We start from the raw sequence: 18,958 nt of genomic DNA, 5'->3' as shown, positions 1-18,958 counted from the left end.
AATTGTCTGAGAAAACTTAGGCTTAGATGGACATTATGTCCCTCTGACTTCTGATTATCACCCTTCAACAATCAACCAAACCTATAAACTGGGGATCCACAAATCTTGGCCTCAAAAGCTAACAGCTTTTATATTTGGCTCTGCTTCACCACACGCAAGTCAAGTGAGAAGGTCATTAACATGACTATGGAGAAGTTGACTGCATACCTATTTGCCAGGCAGCCATTTGATGCAGGCATGTTGAAGAAGGAACAAATCTAAAATTGGATTTGAGGACCCATCCTTTTAATGGTCAATAAGTACAAATGGTATTTTGCTACCAGTTACTTTGTTCATTCTCTGTACTGATCTCACTCTGGTATGCTCATTCCTTTTCTTTGCAGCTCATTGCTGAACCCTTCCAGTTCCTGCTTGGGCTCGTCCCTGAGTTTTGCTCCTGCCGGTCTGTCTCCATCCATCCTTCTTTGCCCTGGCTGCTCGGTCTGTGCCCTTGCTGCTCTTTTTTTCTGCTTGTGCCTGCTGCCTTGTCAATCTGGTTCATCTAATGAGAAAACACCTGCACAGTCAGTGTGTTCTGGCTTGAATAGAGTAATGGGTAATGGCCTAAACTTTAACACAAATATAAAATATATACATTCTCAAACACAGCAAACTTAAATAAGTCCAAAGTTTACATCCTCAGTTTCTGGCTGCCCTAAAGCTAGCAGGGATTTTTTATTTATTTCTCCACTGCACATTTGTGATGAGATAAACTCGAGATGATTATGAGAAGGTGCAAATTCTCTCTCTGCCACATTGTTTTTTTTGTTTGTTTGTTTTTTTAAGTCTCTATATTTCCAGTGCACATACACCAACTTTTTAAAATTTAGAAAGCATTTAACATCCTTTTTGCCATTTAAATCTGTGTCTGATGAGGAGGACAGATTAAAATTTAGTAGAAAATCTCAATTTAGCAATGTAACCATTACAGTGCTTTACAATGGTACACACACAGAGAGAGAGAGAGACATACACATCTAGCTTTAACTCCTCCAGGAATCGGCCTATCCGACAGCTGGGGCAGGGTCCCAGTAGGGGTACAAGCAATATAAATGGCGCTCCCAGTTCTCCATTAGTCTGTCTGAGAGGAAGATGTAGGGGGTGGACACACAGGGTTGGGTGAGGCTCAGGTGCTGAGCAGGCAGGTCTCCTCTCATCTTATCTAAGTTGTTGTACCTTTTGGGCAAACTGCCTCCATCCATCTTAAGCCAAACTAAACCCAAGAGCTACCTGGAGGCTAACTATCCAGTTCTGTTTTAGCCTTTGGACAGGAAGCACAGGTGTATTATCAAGTGTATTATAATGTGGTTTACAATGCTTTGTGTGTTCCTTTGAAATCAATTAGCTTAGTTTTGTAAGTTCTTGAAATACAATAGTCTTTACATTGGACTCATCTCTCTGAGATTTCAGCTTCATTAGGGATCTTGATGAATCAAGTGAACCAGGTCAAAGGAATATTTTTAGAAACTCAGAAATAGCATTGCAGTCCTGAGCTTTATTGAAACTCTTGGATAATTATCAAAAGATGGTATGTTTGCATAAAGAGGTTTTTCAGATCAGCCTTTTTGTATGGTATTTAGTTTAACTATTTTAACAATCCCCAGAGCCAATAGATCCCATCCTTGTTTGGTAATCTGGATTTCTAACTGAGAAGTGGTTTTGTGTACATTAAGCCAGAAGTGAGCAGGTTTCTTTGCTTGTCCCGGTGGCAGCAGGTGTGTAAATAACATCCCAATATCAAATACAGATAAATCAAAGAGCTGAAGGACTAGAACACACACTGCCTTCCCCTTCTCCTCCTCATTGCTCCCTCCCTCTCTCATTCATGTGCTGGGCCACTTGTTATAATTCTGGGTCTGTAGGCCGCATGTGTTGCAGCATAATTTTGCCAAGTGTCCTGCTTACATGCAGGCTAACAGCTGCCCACATCCACTGCTTCACTGAGCCGAATTACAAGCCAGCAGGCCTGGTCTGCCTGACATTATTGTTTCCTGTTAGGAAAATCAGCGCATTGCATGGTGGGAAGAGAGCAGCAGAATGGACCCAAAGAAAAGATAATTAGGAAATCATTTTATAGCAAAATGTCAGTCTTGCAGCGAGTTGCAAAATGTTGTCATTCTGTAACCTTTAAGGTTTTAGTACATTGCCACGTTAGAATGTGTATCACTTTCCTAAAATAATGACCTAAGTCTTTTATTGCCAAACATAATTTTGGGGAAAAAAATTTCCACCTCTTTCTTTTCAAAGGATGTTAAAGGTAACAATAAATACTTTAGGCAAAAACTTACTTAGGCCATTATTTTATAAACGTGACATGTAATGGTGTATTTTTCTGGGATGTTTTATTATAGACAGTCATAAATAGTAACTGTGAAGTGTGAACTTTTACTGGATCTAACATTTTTACATACATAAATCTATAGTGTGCACTATAATTTTGTTCAGTCCACAGAACAGAATACCTCTTTCAACTCTTTACAGAATTGAACAAAAATAATTTGTTCAATTCTTCCCACAGATCTTCAGTTGAATTTAGGTCTAGACTTTGACTGGCCCATTGCTTGGTCCATTCTACAAAAGATGCTGTGCTTGTATTTAGCTTAACCCAACTTCCCATCGGCTGTCACCTTCTTCTCTACATTTAATGAAGAAAAGCATCCTAATAGCATGATGTTATTGCATAGTGTTTTGCATACCAAAAAGTTCTGTTTTGGTCTCATCTCTCCAGAAAACATTTTCTTTCCCAAATGTTTTATGATTTCCCAATCTTCAAACATTTCCTAGAGCACTATTCAATTCATCATCCAAAAATGAAAAGCCAGCATACTATCAGTGGTGTCAAGCTAAATGTATGGGTGAGCAAGAAGACAATTAGAGAAGCACCTATGAGCCATCATTTCTTTGTAGGAGCTGCAGAGATCAACAACAAAGGATGAGAGAATCTGCCAATTGGACCTTTATTAGTCATGCAGGGGAAACAAAAAATATTTGGAAACATTTATTCTGCTCAGATGTGACTAAAATTTAATTTACTGGTTTACATGCAAACTAACAGTTAACATTACCCTGAACACATAATTAAAATAGTGGTGATCATAATGAAGGAATGCTTTTCTTCAGCTGGGACAGAGAAGATGGTTAATTGACGGGGAGATGGGTGGTGCTAAATCATGTAAATATCTTGGAATAAGCCTTGATAGAAGCTGCAAAACATTTTGCAGATAAAGACTGGGGTGGAGGACAACAACCTTAAACATAAATCCAGAGCTATAGAGGAATGAGTAATAAAGTTTTTAAGATAACAAATTAACAGTCATGACCTGCAGATCAGTGAAAGGATTGATTTTATCCAGAGGTTTGATGGTGGGCCATCCTTTATTTAGTCAGGTATGAAAACTGTAATTGAATTTTAGCATTTCATGTAGAAAAACTGGTGTATTTGTGTTTGTAACTCCCTGAGGTGCAGTTTCTTTAAATATGCACTCATCGATGTGCATGTGTGCACGCCAGCGTGCGCGCGTGTGTGTGTCTCACCTTGTTAATGAAGCATTCCCTCCCTTTTTCCCTCCCTCCGCCTCTGTCCTCATACATCGGAGGCTGTGCGCTGCAGCGGCCGCAGAAAGAGCCGCGGATCCTGGTGTGTGCCGATCTCCGGAGGGTCCCGGATAATCCAGCTGGACCCTCAGTGGACTGGATCTTCCTGCTTACCCATACTAAGCAGAAGTGGGGGGTTTCACATTCCGTGCGGGGATTTTTAATTCACTCAGCGCAGGTAAGCCGTTTTAGTACCATAAGTTTTCTTCACTCCGCGGACACTCACGTTTCCACCGAGGCTGATCCTCTAGGGGTTTGCCGTCTGAGAGTCACTGCAGATGGGGTTCAAATGATAGAGAAAGATGATGAAACAAGTGGAGGCGCCCAGAGATAAAGTGAATAAGTCGGAGACTGTGTACCCTGTTCCGCTCCTGTCTCTGCGCACATGGTTTCAGTTTAGGATGCGCAAGCAACCGAAGTTTTAGTGTAGTCACCTGCTGATATGGAGACTTAGTCTATTTGTTAGACTAAATATTGCATACGTTCTGCTCTTATTCTATATTAAGAATGCCACATTTAAATATTCTGAATGCGTTAATTTGCGAGCGAACCTGTTTCCAATGTGAATTGTTGCGTCTTTTCAGAGTTAATTCCAAGATCATCGGAAAACATTTGTGAACCGTAGTGATTCAGATAGAATACATATTAAAAGTCTTTTGTACTGCAATGAGGTTGGATCCTCAGGCCCCCACCTTCCCCAAGTGCGTCTTTACGCGCTGTCAGTTCAGTCGCCAAGGCAAGTGTCAAAGGAAAACAAAGGGAAACAAGTAAAAGAGTCATGCGTCCTTTTTGTTTATTTAAAATATTTATACCCTACAGAAACTTCTGGAAAATGAGTTTGTAAAGCAGATCAGATTTTCTGAATACACAAATTGATGGTTGTCTGCGCGTAATACTCAACCTTGTTTAAAGTTGACTGAAACCTCTTTATATCGCTCAGAGTTTGAACTCATACATTTTAAACGTTGGAAATGTTAATTGGTACAAGAAATCTTAAGTAGGCCTAAATGCTTAAAATACGCAACCTAGTCAAAGAATAAACAGACGCATCAGAGTTAAAGTCCTCAGTCGGTGTGCGCTCTCACTTTAGCTGCTGTGTAACTTCAGTTTTAAATTATGTTCACAGCCGAACTACACTGATTAAAAATACATTCACCCAAAAAGTTTGGTGAAATAAATGGCAAAAGTGTTGTCAATTTTAAACAATATATCTAAATACTAATGCAGCATAAATTATATTCTAATAAACTACTGTTTTCATTTTGTTTTCTGGTTAGCATTCTGTGTTGAAAGAGAAACAAAAAGCTGAGCAAAACATTTTAAAAAACTGAAAGAAATGAACTATTGTCATCTATTGTCAAGGAGACTTGTAAATCTTTTCCCTGACAAGATGCGGCGTTCATTGGTATTGACTGGCTCAAGATTAAGGAGCTCAGCCAGCTACCAAATTTCACTTTTGAAACCAACTAAAGTGGATTCAAGCTTACATTCTTGTTCCAACATAAATACTGTCTCAATCCTGCTGGAAGTTCTTAGGTTTATTAAATTATTACAAATCTTCATACTGGGACCCATAAATACATATCAGTCTTGTTCTCTGCTTGTTAATTGGCAACATGTTAATTTAAGGGTTAGGCAAGATTTGTTATCAAAATGAACAAGCTGATGTTTTGAAAATTCAACCATTATCAAATATTACATTTAAAAACTGATATGATTGACTGCATTTTAATTTTAACGACTAATATTTAATGTCCAAAATTAATTCATTCCAAAATTAATTAATTCATTTTTACAGTGTAACTCAGATTGGAAGCAGATTGTGTATTTTCCCAGAAAATAAAGGATAGATCAATAAAATGGATTTGCATCAGTGTGGACTCAGAAGTGGCTACATTGTAAATAAAAGAATAAACTCTACTTCATTAACATTTTTAGTCGTGTTACTGTCAACCCTGGTATGTCACATATTTTTCATGTAAGTTATCTTCGTTTAAAATATCATCACTTTGTGTCTTCTAATAAAGTATCACAATCTGATACTTATCATTTTCAACAATTGTTATGTTTTAATAAAAAAGAGAACAATTGAACTATTAGAAAAGCTTCAAATAATCTTGTGTGCAAGATTCAGTACATGCATGCTTAAACAGCTCCGCAGAGGAAGTTCTGCTTGAGTACAACTCTAAGTAGAATGTTAGTACTCATGAGCAGTGTGTCCAAATGGGTAGCCCATACAAATGCAGCGCAGCGCTCTGCTGCAGCCTCTGGCGACTGGTGATAAGACTCAAGGGGGCTGACTTTCACTCTGAACCCTCCGAGTGTCGTAGCTATACTGCTCACGGGGAAAAGCTCGGTGACCATTTTGATTAAGGGATAATAAACCCATTTATAGAGGGCTTGCAGGTGATGCAACTTGGCGGAGAAAAGATAAAAGAAGATGGTTGCTTCTAAGCCCTTATTTCTGGGTACCACTAAATATCATTACAAACTGCAGCAAAGAGAGAGCAACTTTTTTTTTTCCTCAGAAAACTTGCAGTTTCTGCTTGGAGTAAAACATGAGCATGATGTGTTCTGACCAGTAATTAGATGACGAGTGGCAGAGTTATTATTAATGTATTAATATCATATAATCTGTGGCTCCGCTGTGAGGAGTTGGCAGACAGTTTTAACCTCAACTGACTTTCATCATCAGAATAAATTCTACGAGACCACAGGGAGCAGTTCGGATCTCATAAAGTCTCAGCTTCCCATGATTCCAAAGCGAAACCATAATCAGCTTCCATTTGCCGAGAACAAGCAATATTCTCATTTTAGGAATTTGAATTATGTGACAAGTAACCTTTATGATCTGAAAATTGTCATCCATCAAAGTCTGTGTGACAGTGATGTGAACCTGGTGCTGCACAAATGCTTCTAAATTAAGTACAAATTGATACAATGTGATTCAGAACTACAAGCACTGTTACTCTTAAAATAACTTTTAACATTTCCATCCATATTTGACACATTTATTCTCTGACTTAAAGTTTCCTCTTTTTCTGGTTGAAGTTGAAGAAAATGTTTCATTTTGTCCCCAGTCGCCACGCGTGCTTGAGATATTTTGTCTGATCTTTAAGAAATTCATGGATTTGTTGCTCTCAGCTTTGCAACAATAATTGACTATTTTTTGTTGCATCAAATGACAGCCATACTGAGTTTGGCTGTCATTAACAAATACATAAGAGCAATTTGTGTATTTGTTAAAAAATGAAATGATGAATGGTATTAAAGAGTTTGGATACACAACATGAAACTTTCATATTTCTTTTTATAAAGTTAAGATTACTTTTTTTGTTGCTTTTGCTAATAAAATAAAATTTTTAAAATAAACACCAGCTTTTAATTCGCAACCATTGTACATTAAAAATAACAGAATAAATATATTTTCTAATTATGAAATGGTTCTAATGTCAAAAATACATTTGAAAAAATGCTTGTACAGGTTTTAGTCAAACTGTTTAGATTTTGAACAAGAGATAATCACATTTGTTCCAGACTCATTAAAGAAATGTGATATAGCCCTTTTGTTAAATGCCAACACTTCAAAGTGAGCCCAAATTAGCAGTTTTTATTGACTAACACTTGTGGTATTATCACAGTGTTTACAAAGTATTTAAATCTTGTCATTTGGTCAGTATTTCCATTTTCTATTTAGTACCAATCTGAGGTGAGAGCAACGACACCTGTGAGCGCTGCTTCTGCAAGTGACTCTTCTGCAAATTGGTCCCGGGTCCGTACCTGCAATGCTCTGAAAGATTTTCTCCTGCATTTTACCTGATTTAAGGTGACTGCGAGAAATGCGTTGTTGTAACTCCTAAAAGCTAATTCCGGTTCTGTTCAATCTACCTTTTCTCTCCATGGCTGTAAACTGTCACACTGAAGAGATCATGTTGAGCAGAAGTGATTTTGTTCTCCAAATCAAACTGTGGTACAGCTGGGTGAGTTGGGTCCAATCAACTCGGCGTGTGGAACTAAAATATAGATATTTTTTAAAAGGGTGTCATGAGAATTAACAGAGATTGTGTATTTATTTATATTTTTGTCAGATTTGCAGGAAGTGCAGACATGTTTGTTTGGGTCAAAAAGTCAAGTCAAGTGTATTTATGCAAATTAAATTACTTACAAATGATAAAAGCTGTATATTAGCTGTTGTTACTGTTTTGTTCTTTCCCTACTCCTTCTTTTAATACTCAGCTCCTTTACTAGGAGTTGAGGATTTATACTAAACTCAAATAAATGGTGTTTGACTCATTTATTTTTGGGTCAAACACTGAAAAATTTGCAAATCATTGCGCTAATGGAATACTAATGGGTATGCATACATGGAGGAGGGTCAATGTACTGTTAACGGAATCTCTGTTCCCCCTGAATATCCCCTAAGCCATATTTTATATCAATAATAACTGATGCGTGGTGACTTTTTGACAACTGCTAAGGAGCAGTCCATCAGTTGTGCTGTATCAGTGCAGCATTTAAAGGTTCATGTGACAAGCTTGAGCGAGAAAGAGGGCGTGCGTGTGTGAGTGTGCAGTTGCATTAGTATAACTCTCAGATTTTAGACTGTGTCATGTTTGGTAAATAGCCATTTATCATGCAAACCTCTCACTGCGATGGTACCCACAAGATCCAATCCATTAGCCATACATTAAATGTCCACCCAGCATGTGATCATCTGTTCTGTGTGCATGTGTATCTCAGAATTTGTTATCATACTTAAGGAGTTGTGACACAGAGAGGGGTGTTTCCAGATTTGCTAGTGGAGGGAAGTTGCATGGAGAGATACTTCATATTTTGAATTGCAATCCAATTTTCTTCACATTATAGTGAACACAGGGCAGGAGTCTGTGTGAGTGGCTCTGCTTGCTTGGACCTAGAATGATTATCATGGGGTGTGTGTGTCTGTGTAACAATGCAGAAGACTGATGGATGATAGGGTGGAGTGATAATGACTCTCCACAGACACAGTATCCTTGAATCTTACTGAGTTTTCTTTCCTATTCTTCTCACTTTGATGTACTCAGTTTCCCTGCTCTAGACTTTTCGTCTGCAAGTGGGAGCAGCATTAGAATGATGTAAAGAGCAAGGGGTCACCATGGTTCCACAAGCTATGTATAGAAGACGAAGGAAGCCTGAGTGTAAGAGGGGAAGCCTTGCGTGTCTGAAGTCTCAGGCAGAAAGGGAGATTCCTCTGTGGTACTGAGAAATGTGTCGCTTTTATTACCTAGCAAGCATTTTCTGATGTTTTATGTTTGCTCTTAAAAGTTTGAAGTCATTTTCTGTAAAATAAAATAATCATTTATTTGATTATGAAAATCAGAAAATGTAATTTCAGGTACTAAAAAGCCATAAACATATTTTAAAGTCACATGTACATGGTTCTTAACTAAAAGCTATAGGCATTTACAAAAGCAAAGACAGAAAAGCAAATCCTTGTTGGTAGTAAGAAAAAAGCTACATTTACACTTTGCATAAAACATGGTAAAATTGGCAATCTTATTTTTAAATAAAAAATGACAAGTAATTTAATTATATATAATTAATTTTTATATATAGACACTATGTATATAGTGCCTTGTATTTATTTATTGTAAAGCACTTTAGTTAATGCAAGGCATTGTTGGAAGATGCTAAGTAAAGTCTAAGTTTATTATTGGAGTAAGAGTATATATCTTTATTTCCTGTATTTAGCTGTTAAAATAATCACCCACTAATCTTATACAGTTCATTATTATCCCTCAAAGAATAAAAAACGTGGGTTCCACTTTTCCTTGGTTGTATTTTCCTTATCTTTATATAACACTTAAAAAAGTCAACCAACAGCTTGTAAAACAAATCAGAGCTGAACCTACATTCTCAGAGGTGATAACAGGGATCAATTTTTACAAACTGCCTTCACAGCTTTCAGCAAGTGGGTTTCCACACACTAAGACACACACACTTTCTTCAACAGTTGATTAACATAATGCATCATCCAGCACTTTCCACTAACCTCAGCTATCCCAAAACGTCTGTTTCTAATGAAGATATTGAAAACTATTTGTCCATTTTTTTAATCCCCTGTTTCAAAATGCTTTAAAATTTTAAACTCCTTAAGTCTTAATTAGCTTAGGTGCCAGAGGAAGAAAACATTTCCGCTTGTTTGTGATTATTAATTTAATCTAATAGGTCATTCTTTGAACACTGTCTTCTGTGGGACAGACTCAATTTCTTTTGTTGGATTTTAGTCTTTCACAAGTAAGCTTAATAATACATCAAAAGAGAGAAGAAAATCTGAAAAGAGAAAAGTATGAATTACATAAAGAACGTAAATTTTGCATTTAACGTTTGCAAATATTTGTGTAGTGTAGCTGAGACCTAATAAATTCTACTCGTTTGCATGATTCCTAGCCTCTTTTACACACTGTATGAGCTCTCTCAATAAGAAATTTTGATTTTTGAACTGATGAAGGCTGGGTTATGAATGAGGGAAAAATGTATTTGCAATTACAAGAATTACCTACTACTTTTGTGCAAGTAGGGAAACGCCTCACTAGATTTGCAGAACTATGCCCAAAGTCAGGATCTCACTTTTTGCACAATTCTACACAAGAGATTTTGCAGAGCAACCTATGAGAAATGTGATACAAATATAATATTTTTAGTGTGTAAGTTTTGCAAATATATTTAATTTTGCAAACAATCTGCAAAGACATTTTAATTGTTGGAAGTGCCTGGAAATATTTTCTTGGAATTACTTGTAATTCTAAGCAAACCTAAGAAAAATTGTAAACCTTTTTACGTTGACTGAAACAGCAGGAGAAATAAAAGAAATCATTGATTTGGAATATCTTGCAAGTAAATGTATTAGAAAATATCTGTTGTCGACTAATTTACACTGAGATTCTTGAAATATGACGGCATAAAATTCAATTAGGACTTAGGATGGAGAAGTGAAGAGTAAACCAAAAACTATTATCTCCCTACCCAGAATATTCAGTGGCATACACTGGAAATATGTTTTTTTCTTTTAGAGATTAGATTAAAGGAGATGGTTGTTGGTTGGGCTGTTTTTCTAGGGATGGCCCTTAAAATTGACTCTGAATCAAAGAAAAGGTTTCCGTTGCGCTTTGGCAAGATCTGACCAACAGAAGAAAATTCAGATACTTGCTTTTTACTTAACTAACATAAATTTAAGTCATAGAGATCACAAAGTATTGAAAAACAATTAGTTACTTAGCTGAAGTACAATCAATCAACACATTAGAGATATTTTGAATTAAATCTCTATCTCCACTTGGCTAAGAGAACCAATTCACATAAGAAACCATGCAGACAGGGGATACCGCTCCATCCTGTGGAAGACGGTCCTGACTCGGAGAGACTCAGACGCTGGCCTCGATGTAGAGGGACTCGGAGGACGGTCCCGTCTCAGAGGCCAGTCCCGAGTCAGAGGCCAGTCCCGAATAGGAGCCCGGTCAGAAGTCGTGGGCCGGTCCCGACTAAGAGGGCCTTGAATGCCATCCCCATTTGAAGGCCTTTCCAGACTTGGAAGCCTTTCCCAACTTGGAGGCCTGTCCTGACTCAGAGGGACTCGGAGGCCGGTCCTGACTCGAAATACGATTCCTTCTCGGATTCCGGTCCTCACTCAGAGGGACTGAGAGGCCGGTCCCCACTCGTACACAGGAATATTCAGCTTTTTATGAATTTTTCACCCCATGGGGAAAACCGCTCTGTCCTGTGGCAGAATTGAGAATTACAATTACATAAAATTGATGTTTTAGGTCCTGCTGCAGACATAACTGCCTAGCGGTGGTTAAGAGATTGATTAACTTAAATGGTCTCTATTATGTGTTTTCAAGATATATATTGCCATTCCATAGCACAGTAAGGTCGCCCTGCTATCTTTTGGTTTTAAAAATGTTTCATACATATCAAATATGATTTAAAAGAAATTTGACCCCTGAAATTAGGTCTCTGTCTCTTTGTGCTCTTTTGCGACTCTCCAACTTCAACTCGCCATCGCAACATTTTTTCATTCATAGTTTAGCAGCATTCTTAGGAGTGTTTCACTGAGAAGAAGTCTGTATGATCAGCTCAGCAGATATGCAGTTTAACCAGGTGTTTGCTTTCTGCTACTGCCACTAGTCTGAAGGAGCTGAGAAAACTAAATGAAGGTGAATAAAAATGTCCATCCTTCATCCAATTAACCCAGGTCCTCAATGCATCCTGTTGTGAAAATGGCCTATTTTTTGTGTAATACCCCAAATAAGCAACTTTGCTGGTCTGATAAATGGTGCGCAGGGTGAGAACGTCTGTCTGTGCCTGTTGATGTGACAGAGGCAATAAAGTCTGGGTCTCCCTGCAGTAATATTAGTTTACATCAATTTGGACTGACACCAGTCAAGTTATGGTTATTGTAACACCTCTCCACGGTCCAGCTGATGCCCAGGTCTTTGCTCACCATCCCCAGTGATATGCAGGCAATTTTAAGTCACCCAAGGGATACTCTGTGTCCCCTGAGGGATGACTAGGACTAATCAATTGAGCAGCTTGAGCTGACAAACAGAGGCAGACAAAGAAGGGAAAGATGCGACAAAACGGATGTTATTCTGTCATTCTCTGTTGTTGTGATGTTGGATTCAATTTCCTATTTCTCTTGTGAGTTACAGCCCTCCTCTGTCTCATTTCTATTTTTATTGACAGGTGACCTGAAACTGATTGCCAAGTAGGAGGACAGGAGAACAAATGGAAGGAGTGCAGAGAGAAAGTGGATAAGAAAGATACCAGAAGCAGGACCAGAAGGTTTCCTTCTGCAACAGGGAAGTCTCTTTCAATACAGGACTTTGACTTCAAAAGCAGACAGTGGGCAATATCAGAATAAGAAAGGTAGGCTTTAGACACACTTTAGTCAGGAGGACATTATTCTAAAGGCAGAAAAAGATAATATCCCAACTTTTTATTTCCTAAGACCTTCAGTTACCACCTGGTCTTTTATGATGGAGAAGACATACTCCCTAACTGCCCACTACGATGAGTTCCAGGAAATCAAATATGGTGGTCGCTACAGCAGTGACATCCTCAGCAATGGCATGACCCTTCACCTAGGCGGCAGCCTGGACCGCCATGTGGTCCGAGGAAGGGGCAACACCTGGTCAAACGGCCGAAACAAAGACCTGAGCGGCAACAGCAGCAGCGGGGGCCTTCCTCGCTGGAGCAGGAGGGAGAATTGTCTCCTGTCTGCATTGGTCTTTGCTGCAGGCATGTGTCTCATCCTGGGGAGCATGCTGGCTCTCAAATACATTTCACTTGATGACACGGACTGCAGGCAGGATTGCCAACACAAACGCTCCCTTATGCGGGCAACTCGCTTCGTTCAGGCCAATATTGACATAACCATACAGCCTTGCCAGGACTTCTATTCCTTTGCCTGTGGAGGCTGGCTGAGGCGCCATGGTATCCCCGAAGACAAGCTCAGCTATGGCATTATCACAGCTATTGGAGAGCAAAATGAGGAGAAGCTACAGCAACTCCTTCTGGAGCCGGTTCAGAGACATGGGCCAGAATCTGCAGAGCGGAAGGTCAAGGAGTTCTATCGGTCCTGCATCAACATCAAGGATATTGACAAACTGGGGTCAAAACCCATGACAGAGGTGTTAGACAGCTGCGGAGGATGGGACCTGGAGGGAGCTCCTTCGGGCGCTGCTGGGTGGGAGAAGGAGGACGCCCCCCAGAGGCCAGATTTTAATGAGCTGCTCTACAGGACGCAGGGGGTTTTTAGCACTGCTGTCTTCTTCTCCCTCACCGTCAATGTGGACGATAAAAACTCCTCCAGGAACGCTATCAGGGTGAGCTCAGAAAACTAAATAGGGTTTGTAAATTGCTTATCTGTGCTTGTGTGCTGTTGGCTTTTTATTGGCTCTTTAGGAACTTAATTGGCATGATCATCTCCTTTATCAAGTTCTACTGTCTTGAGAAAGCTCTGTTTTAAATGCATAATATCATTTTTTTGGTGAGGAAGGGAAAAGTTTACAAGTTTTATGAATCTCAGGATTTGTTATAGCAATCTCTGTTCAGTGCAAAATTGTCCGGTTTGGTCAGCATGATTACATTTTGATCCAGAGGTTGAAGATCAAGTCCAGATTCCTTTTATAAAAATTGTGAAATCACCAATTAGCTTAAAATCAATAGTTAATTCTGATACAGATGTTATCATGACATGAAATTGTGAGTTTAATTGTAAATTCCCACACCACACGTTCATCAGGTTGTGTGTGTATAGAGAGCATTTCTGGGAAAAGTGCCTAGTGGAACAGCACTTTGAGCCAGTAAGACTAGAAATGGATCATGTAAGGTCAGCATATTTACCAGTTATTAAATTAGTCAGTTAAAGAAGATAAATGTTTCAAACATAAAAACAGGCAGGGGTAGGTATGTGGGCCAATTGTCATAGCTTATGCTAATGGTGACCGCACCTTGACACCACTTCAACTTTGACATCCATCATTATGTAGAAAAATTGTCTTTTATTAACATGAAACCTCGTTCAATGAGGCTTACACCCCTGGATATATGGTGCTGTGTAATTTTGATCCAGTCACAGTCACATTTTGAATATGTTATGATGAACAATTATTAAATCTCAGAGTTCATAGGCAAATGGATTCTTTGGCCTGTGGGAAACTCAAGGGTTCAATTAACCTGAAAATAACACAACAACCAAAATCCACAAATCATGTTTTCCCCAATTAACTGCAAAGACTTAATCTTGGCGGATGTGTGAAAATAAGAGTTGCTTAACTGTGTTAATTATTAATTACATGTTATGAATAATTCTGACAGTAGGCATTCAGTGTGTCGAATAAAATGTTGGTGTTACAGCAAAGCTTTCAATCACTGACTAGATCTGAATGTACACCTATGGTGTGCTTACAGGGAAACAGATAAAAACATACTTAAATTTACATCAGATTGAATTCTTAACTTTTTATTTTTTTGTGATTTTGTAGATTGATCAAGAGGGACTCACTCTGCCAGAGAGAAGCCTCTACCTCGGTCAGGATGAGGATAGTGTGAAGGTGAACAAAATTTTGCTTCTGTTATCTCTTCTCATCTTTTCCCCTCATTTTAATTCCTTCATTTCACCTATTTTAGTCCCTTAGTTTCCTCAAATTACTTTTTCACGGTGCATTTCAAAAGTATTAATTTGAAACATCAACATTTTCGCATTTTGTCACTTCACGCACAAACTTCAATGCATTTGACTGTTTTTAAGTGACAGACTAACATGATTGCCTAATTACAACATGGAAGAAAAAAAGTCCCATTTCTTAAAAATCTGAAAAGCTTGACATACATATGTTTTATCCTCTTTTCTTCTAATACACTTTTAGAAAATGAGAAGCAACTAACACAAATATTTTTTTCTGGTTTTTTTTTCATTCACTACTGCGGCTGATTAAAACACAACATCTCAGTTCATCTCTCTACATCTTGTCAAGTCCTGAATTCCTTCCTAAACTCAGTATCCTGCACACACATTTCCTTCTGGTAAAAATCACTGCCTTAATTCAAAGCAACCACAAACTGTTGAGTTGGGCAGCTGATTATAAATACATAAGAGGTGTATTATATATAGAAGAAGTTTTTTAAATAAAAATAAACAGTGAGTAATTTTTTCTTCATTTCAAAAATTTAGCTGGTTTTAAACAACATTCTAAATAAATACCGAGAGGCTGGCGATCCCATTATAACAAATTGTGAAAAAGATGAGAGCTGTAGGAGAACTAAGAGTTTATTCTCCACTCTTTCTTGACCTCCTAACCTCACCTGTAATATTTATTGTTGTTTTTGAAACTGGCCTTGATCGTTTTCTCTGCTGCCCTTCATTCAACCATTTCCCCCTAAATCCTCTCTGCCTTTTCTTGCCCCTCCATCTGGCCCAACTGACTCTCCCCTCATTCTTCTTCATCAACCCACCTGTTATCCCTCACCCACTGTGCTTTTGTTATCCCTTCCATTTTGCCACATATCACCATCGCCACCAGTCATTACTGTTGCTGTCGCTGTGGCACCTCCTGTCCTTCAGCGCTGATGTCACTGTATTTCCCAGATCCTGGCAGCGTACAAAGCCCTGATGGAGCGCCTGCTGAGCATGCTGGGAGCTCACAATGCCACACAGAAGTCCAAGGAGATTATAGAGCTGGAGACCCAACTGGCCAATGTGAGCTGAAAGAGCATAGCCTTTTGCACATGTGCAATCATGCATGCTGGTGCTTGTGCATTTTCATTGTTTAACCACGTGTTTCTTTCAACAGATCACTGTGTCGGAGTATGATGACCAAAGGAAAGACATCAGCACAATGTACAACCGAATCACTCTGAGGCAGCTGCAGCGCATCGCACCTAGCGTGAGTGCAGCACACACAAACACACGCACAGACAACACATATAAATTATATTTAGCTATACTGCAGGAAAATTTTATTTGTCTTGTTTTTAGTTTTTTCTTTTTTGTCATGAGACTTTGTCAGATAACTTTTTTTTTAATCAGACAAAGATTAAAGATTATTTTGAGAAAAAAGCTACTCAAACCAATCAAGCCTCATCGTTTAAGGCACATTAGCCCTATTGAGTTATCTTGGTCTAATATTAAAATTATATTGTATATTTGAATAAAAAATTTAAAAAAAAAAGGTATTTTGGATAGGGGAAACGTTTTTTACAGCACTGGACATACAGATGTTTTTGATAAAAACTGGTTTAAAATTTGAGTTCCAGGAGAGCATTTTGTGTAGTGATGTTCGTGTGTATGACTAAGAAACAGTGAACACAGAAAGAGAGAGGCCTAAGTGGCTCTGAAACCTGTGGCAGGGAAGCAGTCTGAGATACAGATTGAAACAAAATGTTCAAGAAACAGAGAAAATGAGGACGTATTGGGGGTTATTCACAGAAACGGAGAGAAGTAGGAGAAACGGAGAGAAGTAGGAGGAAAGAAACAGGAGGTAAAGGTTAGGGGGAAAACAGCGGGAAAGGAAGGAGGAGTCTCTTGAGGTGTGTCTCCTTGCTTGGAAAGGATGGATGAAAGTTGACTTGGAAGAAATGGAAACTCGGCAAAAGATACAGAGCTGATCTTAAGGAGATCAGCAAACAACAGCTACAATAAAAACTTTGCAAAGGCTTAACTCAAGTGTCAATAAAGGGGGTGCGAGAGAGCGTGACTGTTCTGTAGCAGATTGGATGATGCTTCTTAAAAGCAATTTGTTGCAGCAATTTATTCGGAATGAATTACTAGTTCCTCGCTGCTACCTCATTAACTGGCCAGGTTGGTCTTCTCAGTAGCAAGCCTGCAGCACACTGATATACTAAGTCTTTTGGACTTATACAAACATATATTGTAAAACAAAGTTACATTAAAAGGAGTGCTGGGGGACACTTCAAAGGTGGGAAGTAATGGCTGTGAATGCTTTGAAAAAAGGGGGAAGAGTTCATGGGGGGTTACAAAAGCGTCTTACAAAAGCTGAGTGACAGCTTGAGGTAGCAAATAGAACAAGAAGAGATAGTATTTTATGCTATTTTTAAAGAATACACCACTCTCTCTGTCATCTTGTAAAGAGCAAAAATAATCTGTGAGAACACAATAATGCAAAAACATCTTGGAACTAGAAAAAATGCCTGGTTATCAGTAAAAGGGGCTTTGTGGCACACATAGTTGACATTTTTTCATCACTTTGGATACATCATGTTGGGGTTTTCTGAAGCAGAGCAGATTAAGATCAGCTGTGGATAATCACCAATCACAATGTGGACAATTTCTGTTTTTTTAAAAAAGCTTTGTCTTACAATACCAATTTTATTTGATTCTGATTTACCAGCAACTTTTTTCTAACCACTTCAACCTCAGAAATTGTGAGCTTTCAAAGGTGCCATGTGCTGTTATTACTTATGCATATTAGGAGCAGAGTGGATGTAATGTTGCATATGTGGGAGAGCACTGGATCCAAAATAGGGTTGAACCTTTTTAAGACAAAAGCACAACAATTAACTGTCATTAGTGTCTCAGATTACCAATTAGCACAATTAGTAAGGATATTATGAAAACCGCAAACTCCATATGCATGTGAAGAACCAGAATCTGCTTTATTGTGTGCAAAATATTTGAGGATTTGAAGAGCTGACATCACACAGACATAAAGAGTAAATATAGTTTAGAATAAATAAAATCAATAGCCACTACTTAATGATCTGTTTGATAACAAAAACAATCATGTTATGTGTTTTATATGACTGTAAATAAATACAAGTAGTAAGGTCTTTACAGAAAGTTGCTATTTTTAAGAGGGAATAAGACTTTTGGGATTTCTTCCACAGCTTCACTGGAAGCGATTGTTGGACCGAATTTTCCACGACAACTTCTCTGAAGACGAAGAGATCGTGGTGCTCGCCACTGATTACATACAGAAAGTCTCTGACATCATCAAGAACACTTCAAAGAGGTGAGGAAAGTAAAAGCAGTCCTAAGTGTGGAGCCAGGGTGGGGGAGAGTACAATGATGGTGGGGAAGTGTATGGAAAATTGATTTCATTAGACTCATGCAGTTTACAGTCGGGTTGTTTTATATGTGTGTGTGCGAGCGTGCGAGCGTGCGTGCGTGCGTTTTGTGGGCTGCCTGTGGTTGAGGCCTGTCACTGGCATTTGGAGCACAACAGATGTATAGATTAGCTTTTTAGTGCTGCTGTGCATGTATTTGTGTATGTATTCATGTTTGTGCGTGTTTGGAGAGAGTCACTGTTGGGTGAACTTCCAGTTCTACTGCAGCTGATTATTATTGATCTACACTTACACCTTCCACATCTCCTGCAGTCCCAGATAGAGGCACATGAACAGACCCCTGTGCATGTACTTTCACCTCCTTCTTCTTGACAGACTTCAGGGGAGGTCTTAGAGGGCTGCTGCACGTCAGGGTGTGTGTTTCAGCCAGTGACAGCTCGCCAATAGTCACACTGCTCCACACATATACACAATGGCTCTCAGCCCCCATGCATGGCTGACTGGTTGCATGACTGGCGGGTGGATTTCTTGCTTGTCATTTCTGTCTGAGGCAGGATGCATGTCTGTGTAACAACATAACCGCTTTAGACATTTTGGTAATTTCATGAATGGCCGGTTCATGACGCTACCGTCTCATTTAGTCCTGCCATTCCTTCATGTCCTCTCAATGATTCAACCATACCTACAAGTGTTTTATCCTGAAATTTCTGATTGATTTTGTGCAAATCTGGGGCTGGATAACATATTGATTGCTTTT

The 18,958-nt window shown here is 38.8% G+C and overlaps 1 protein-coding gene across 2 annotated transcripts in view; it reads left to right on the top strand.

The window, feature by feature from the left end:
* Positions 1-3,659: 3,659 nt before the first annotated feature.
* LOC129359376 (endothelin-converting enzyme-like 1) overlaps positions 3,660-18,958 on the top strand; it is a 55,777-nt gene continuing 40,478 nt past the window's right edge. The window contains exons 1-7 of one of the 2 annotated variants that reach the window (XM_055028957.1): positions 3,660-3,811; positions 12,358-12,540; positions 12,631-13,499; positions 14,661-14,729; positions 15,764-15,874; positions 15,969-16,061; positions 18,022-18,146. In XM_055028957.1, the coding sequence (XP_054884932.1) occupies positions 12,648-13,499; positions 14,661-14,729; positions 15,764-15,874; positions 15,969-16,061; positions 18,022-18,146 (1,250 nt within the window). In that variant the 5' untranslated portion in view covers positions 3,660-3,811; positions 12,358-12,540; positions 12,631-12,647. Of the gene's footprint in view, positions 3,812-12,357; positions 13,500-14,660; positions 14,730-15,763; positions 15,875-15,968; positions 16,062-18,021; positions 18,147-18,958 lie in introns of both variants that reach the window. The other variant, XM_055028956.1, reaches the window with a different exon arrangement.

This window comes from Poeciliopsis prolifica, unplaced genomic scaffold (assembly GCF_027474105.1).
Source record: "Poeciliopsis prolifica strain line A6 unplaced genomic scaffold, Auburn_PproV2 SCAFFOLD004, whole genome shotgun sequence".
Taxonomy (NCBI): domain Eukaryota; kingdom Metazoa; phylum Chordata; class Actinopteri; order Cyprinodontiformes; family Poeciliidae; genus Poeciliopsis; species Poeciliopsis prolifica.
The sequence above is the reverse complement of the archived record's forward strand: the minus strand, read 5'-3'. Positions and strand labels throughout refer to the sequence as shown.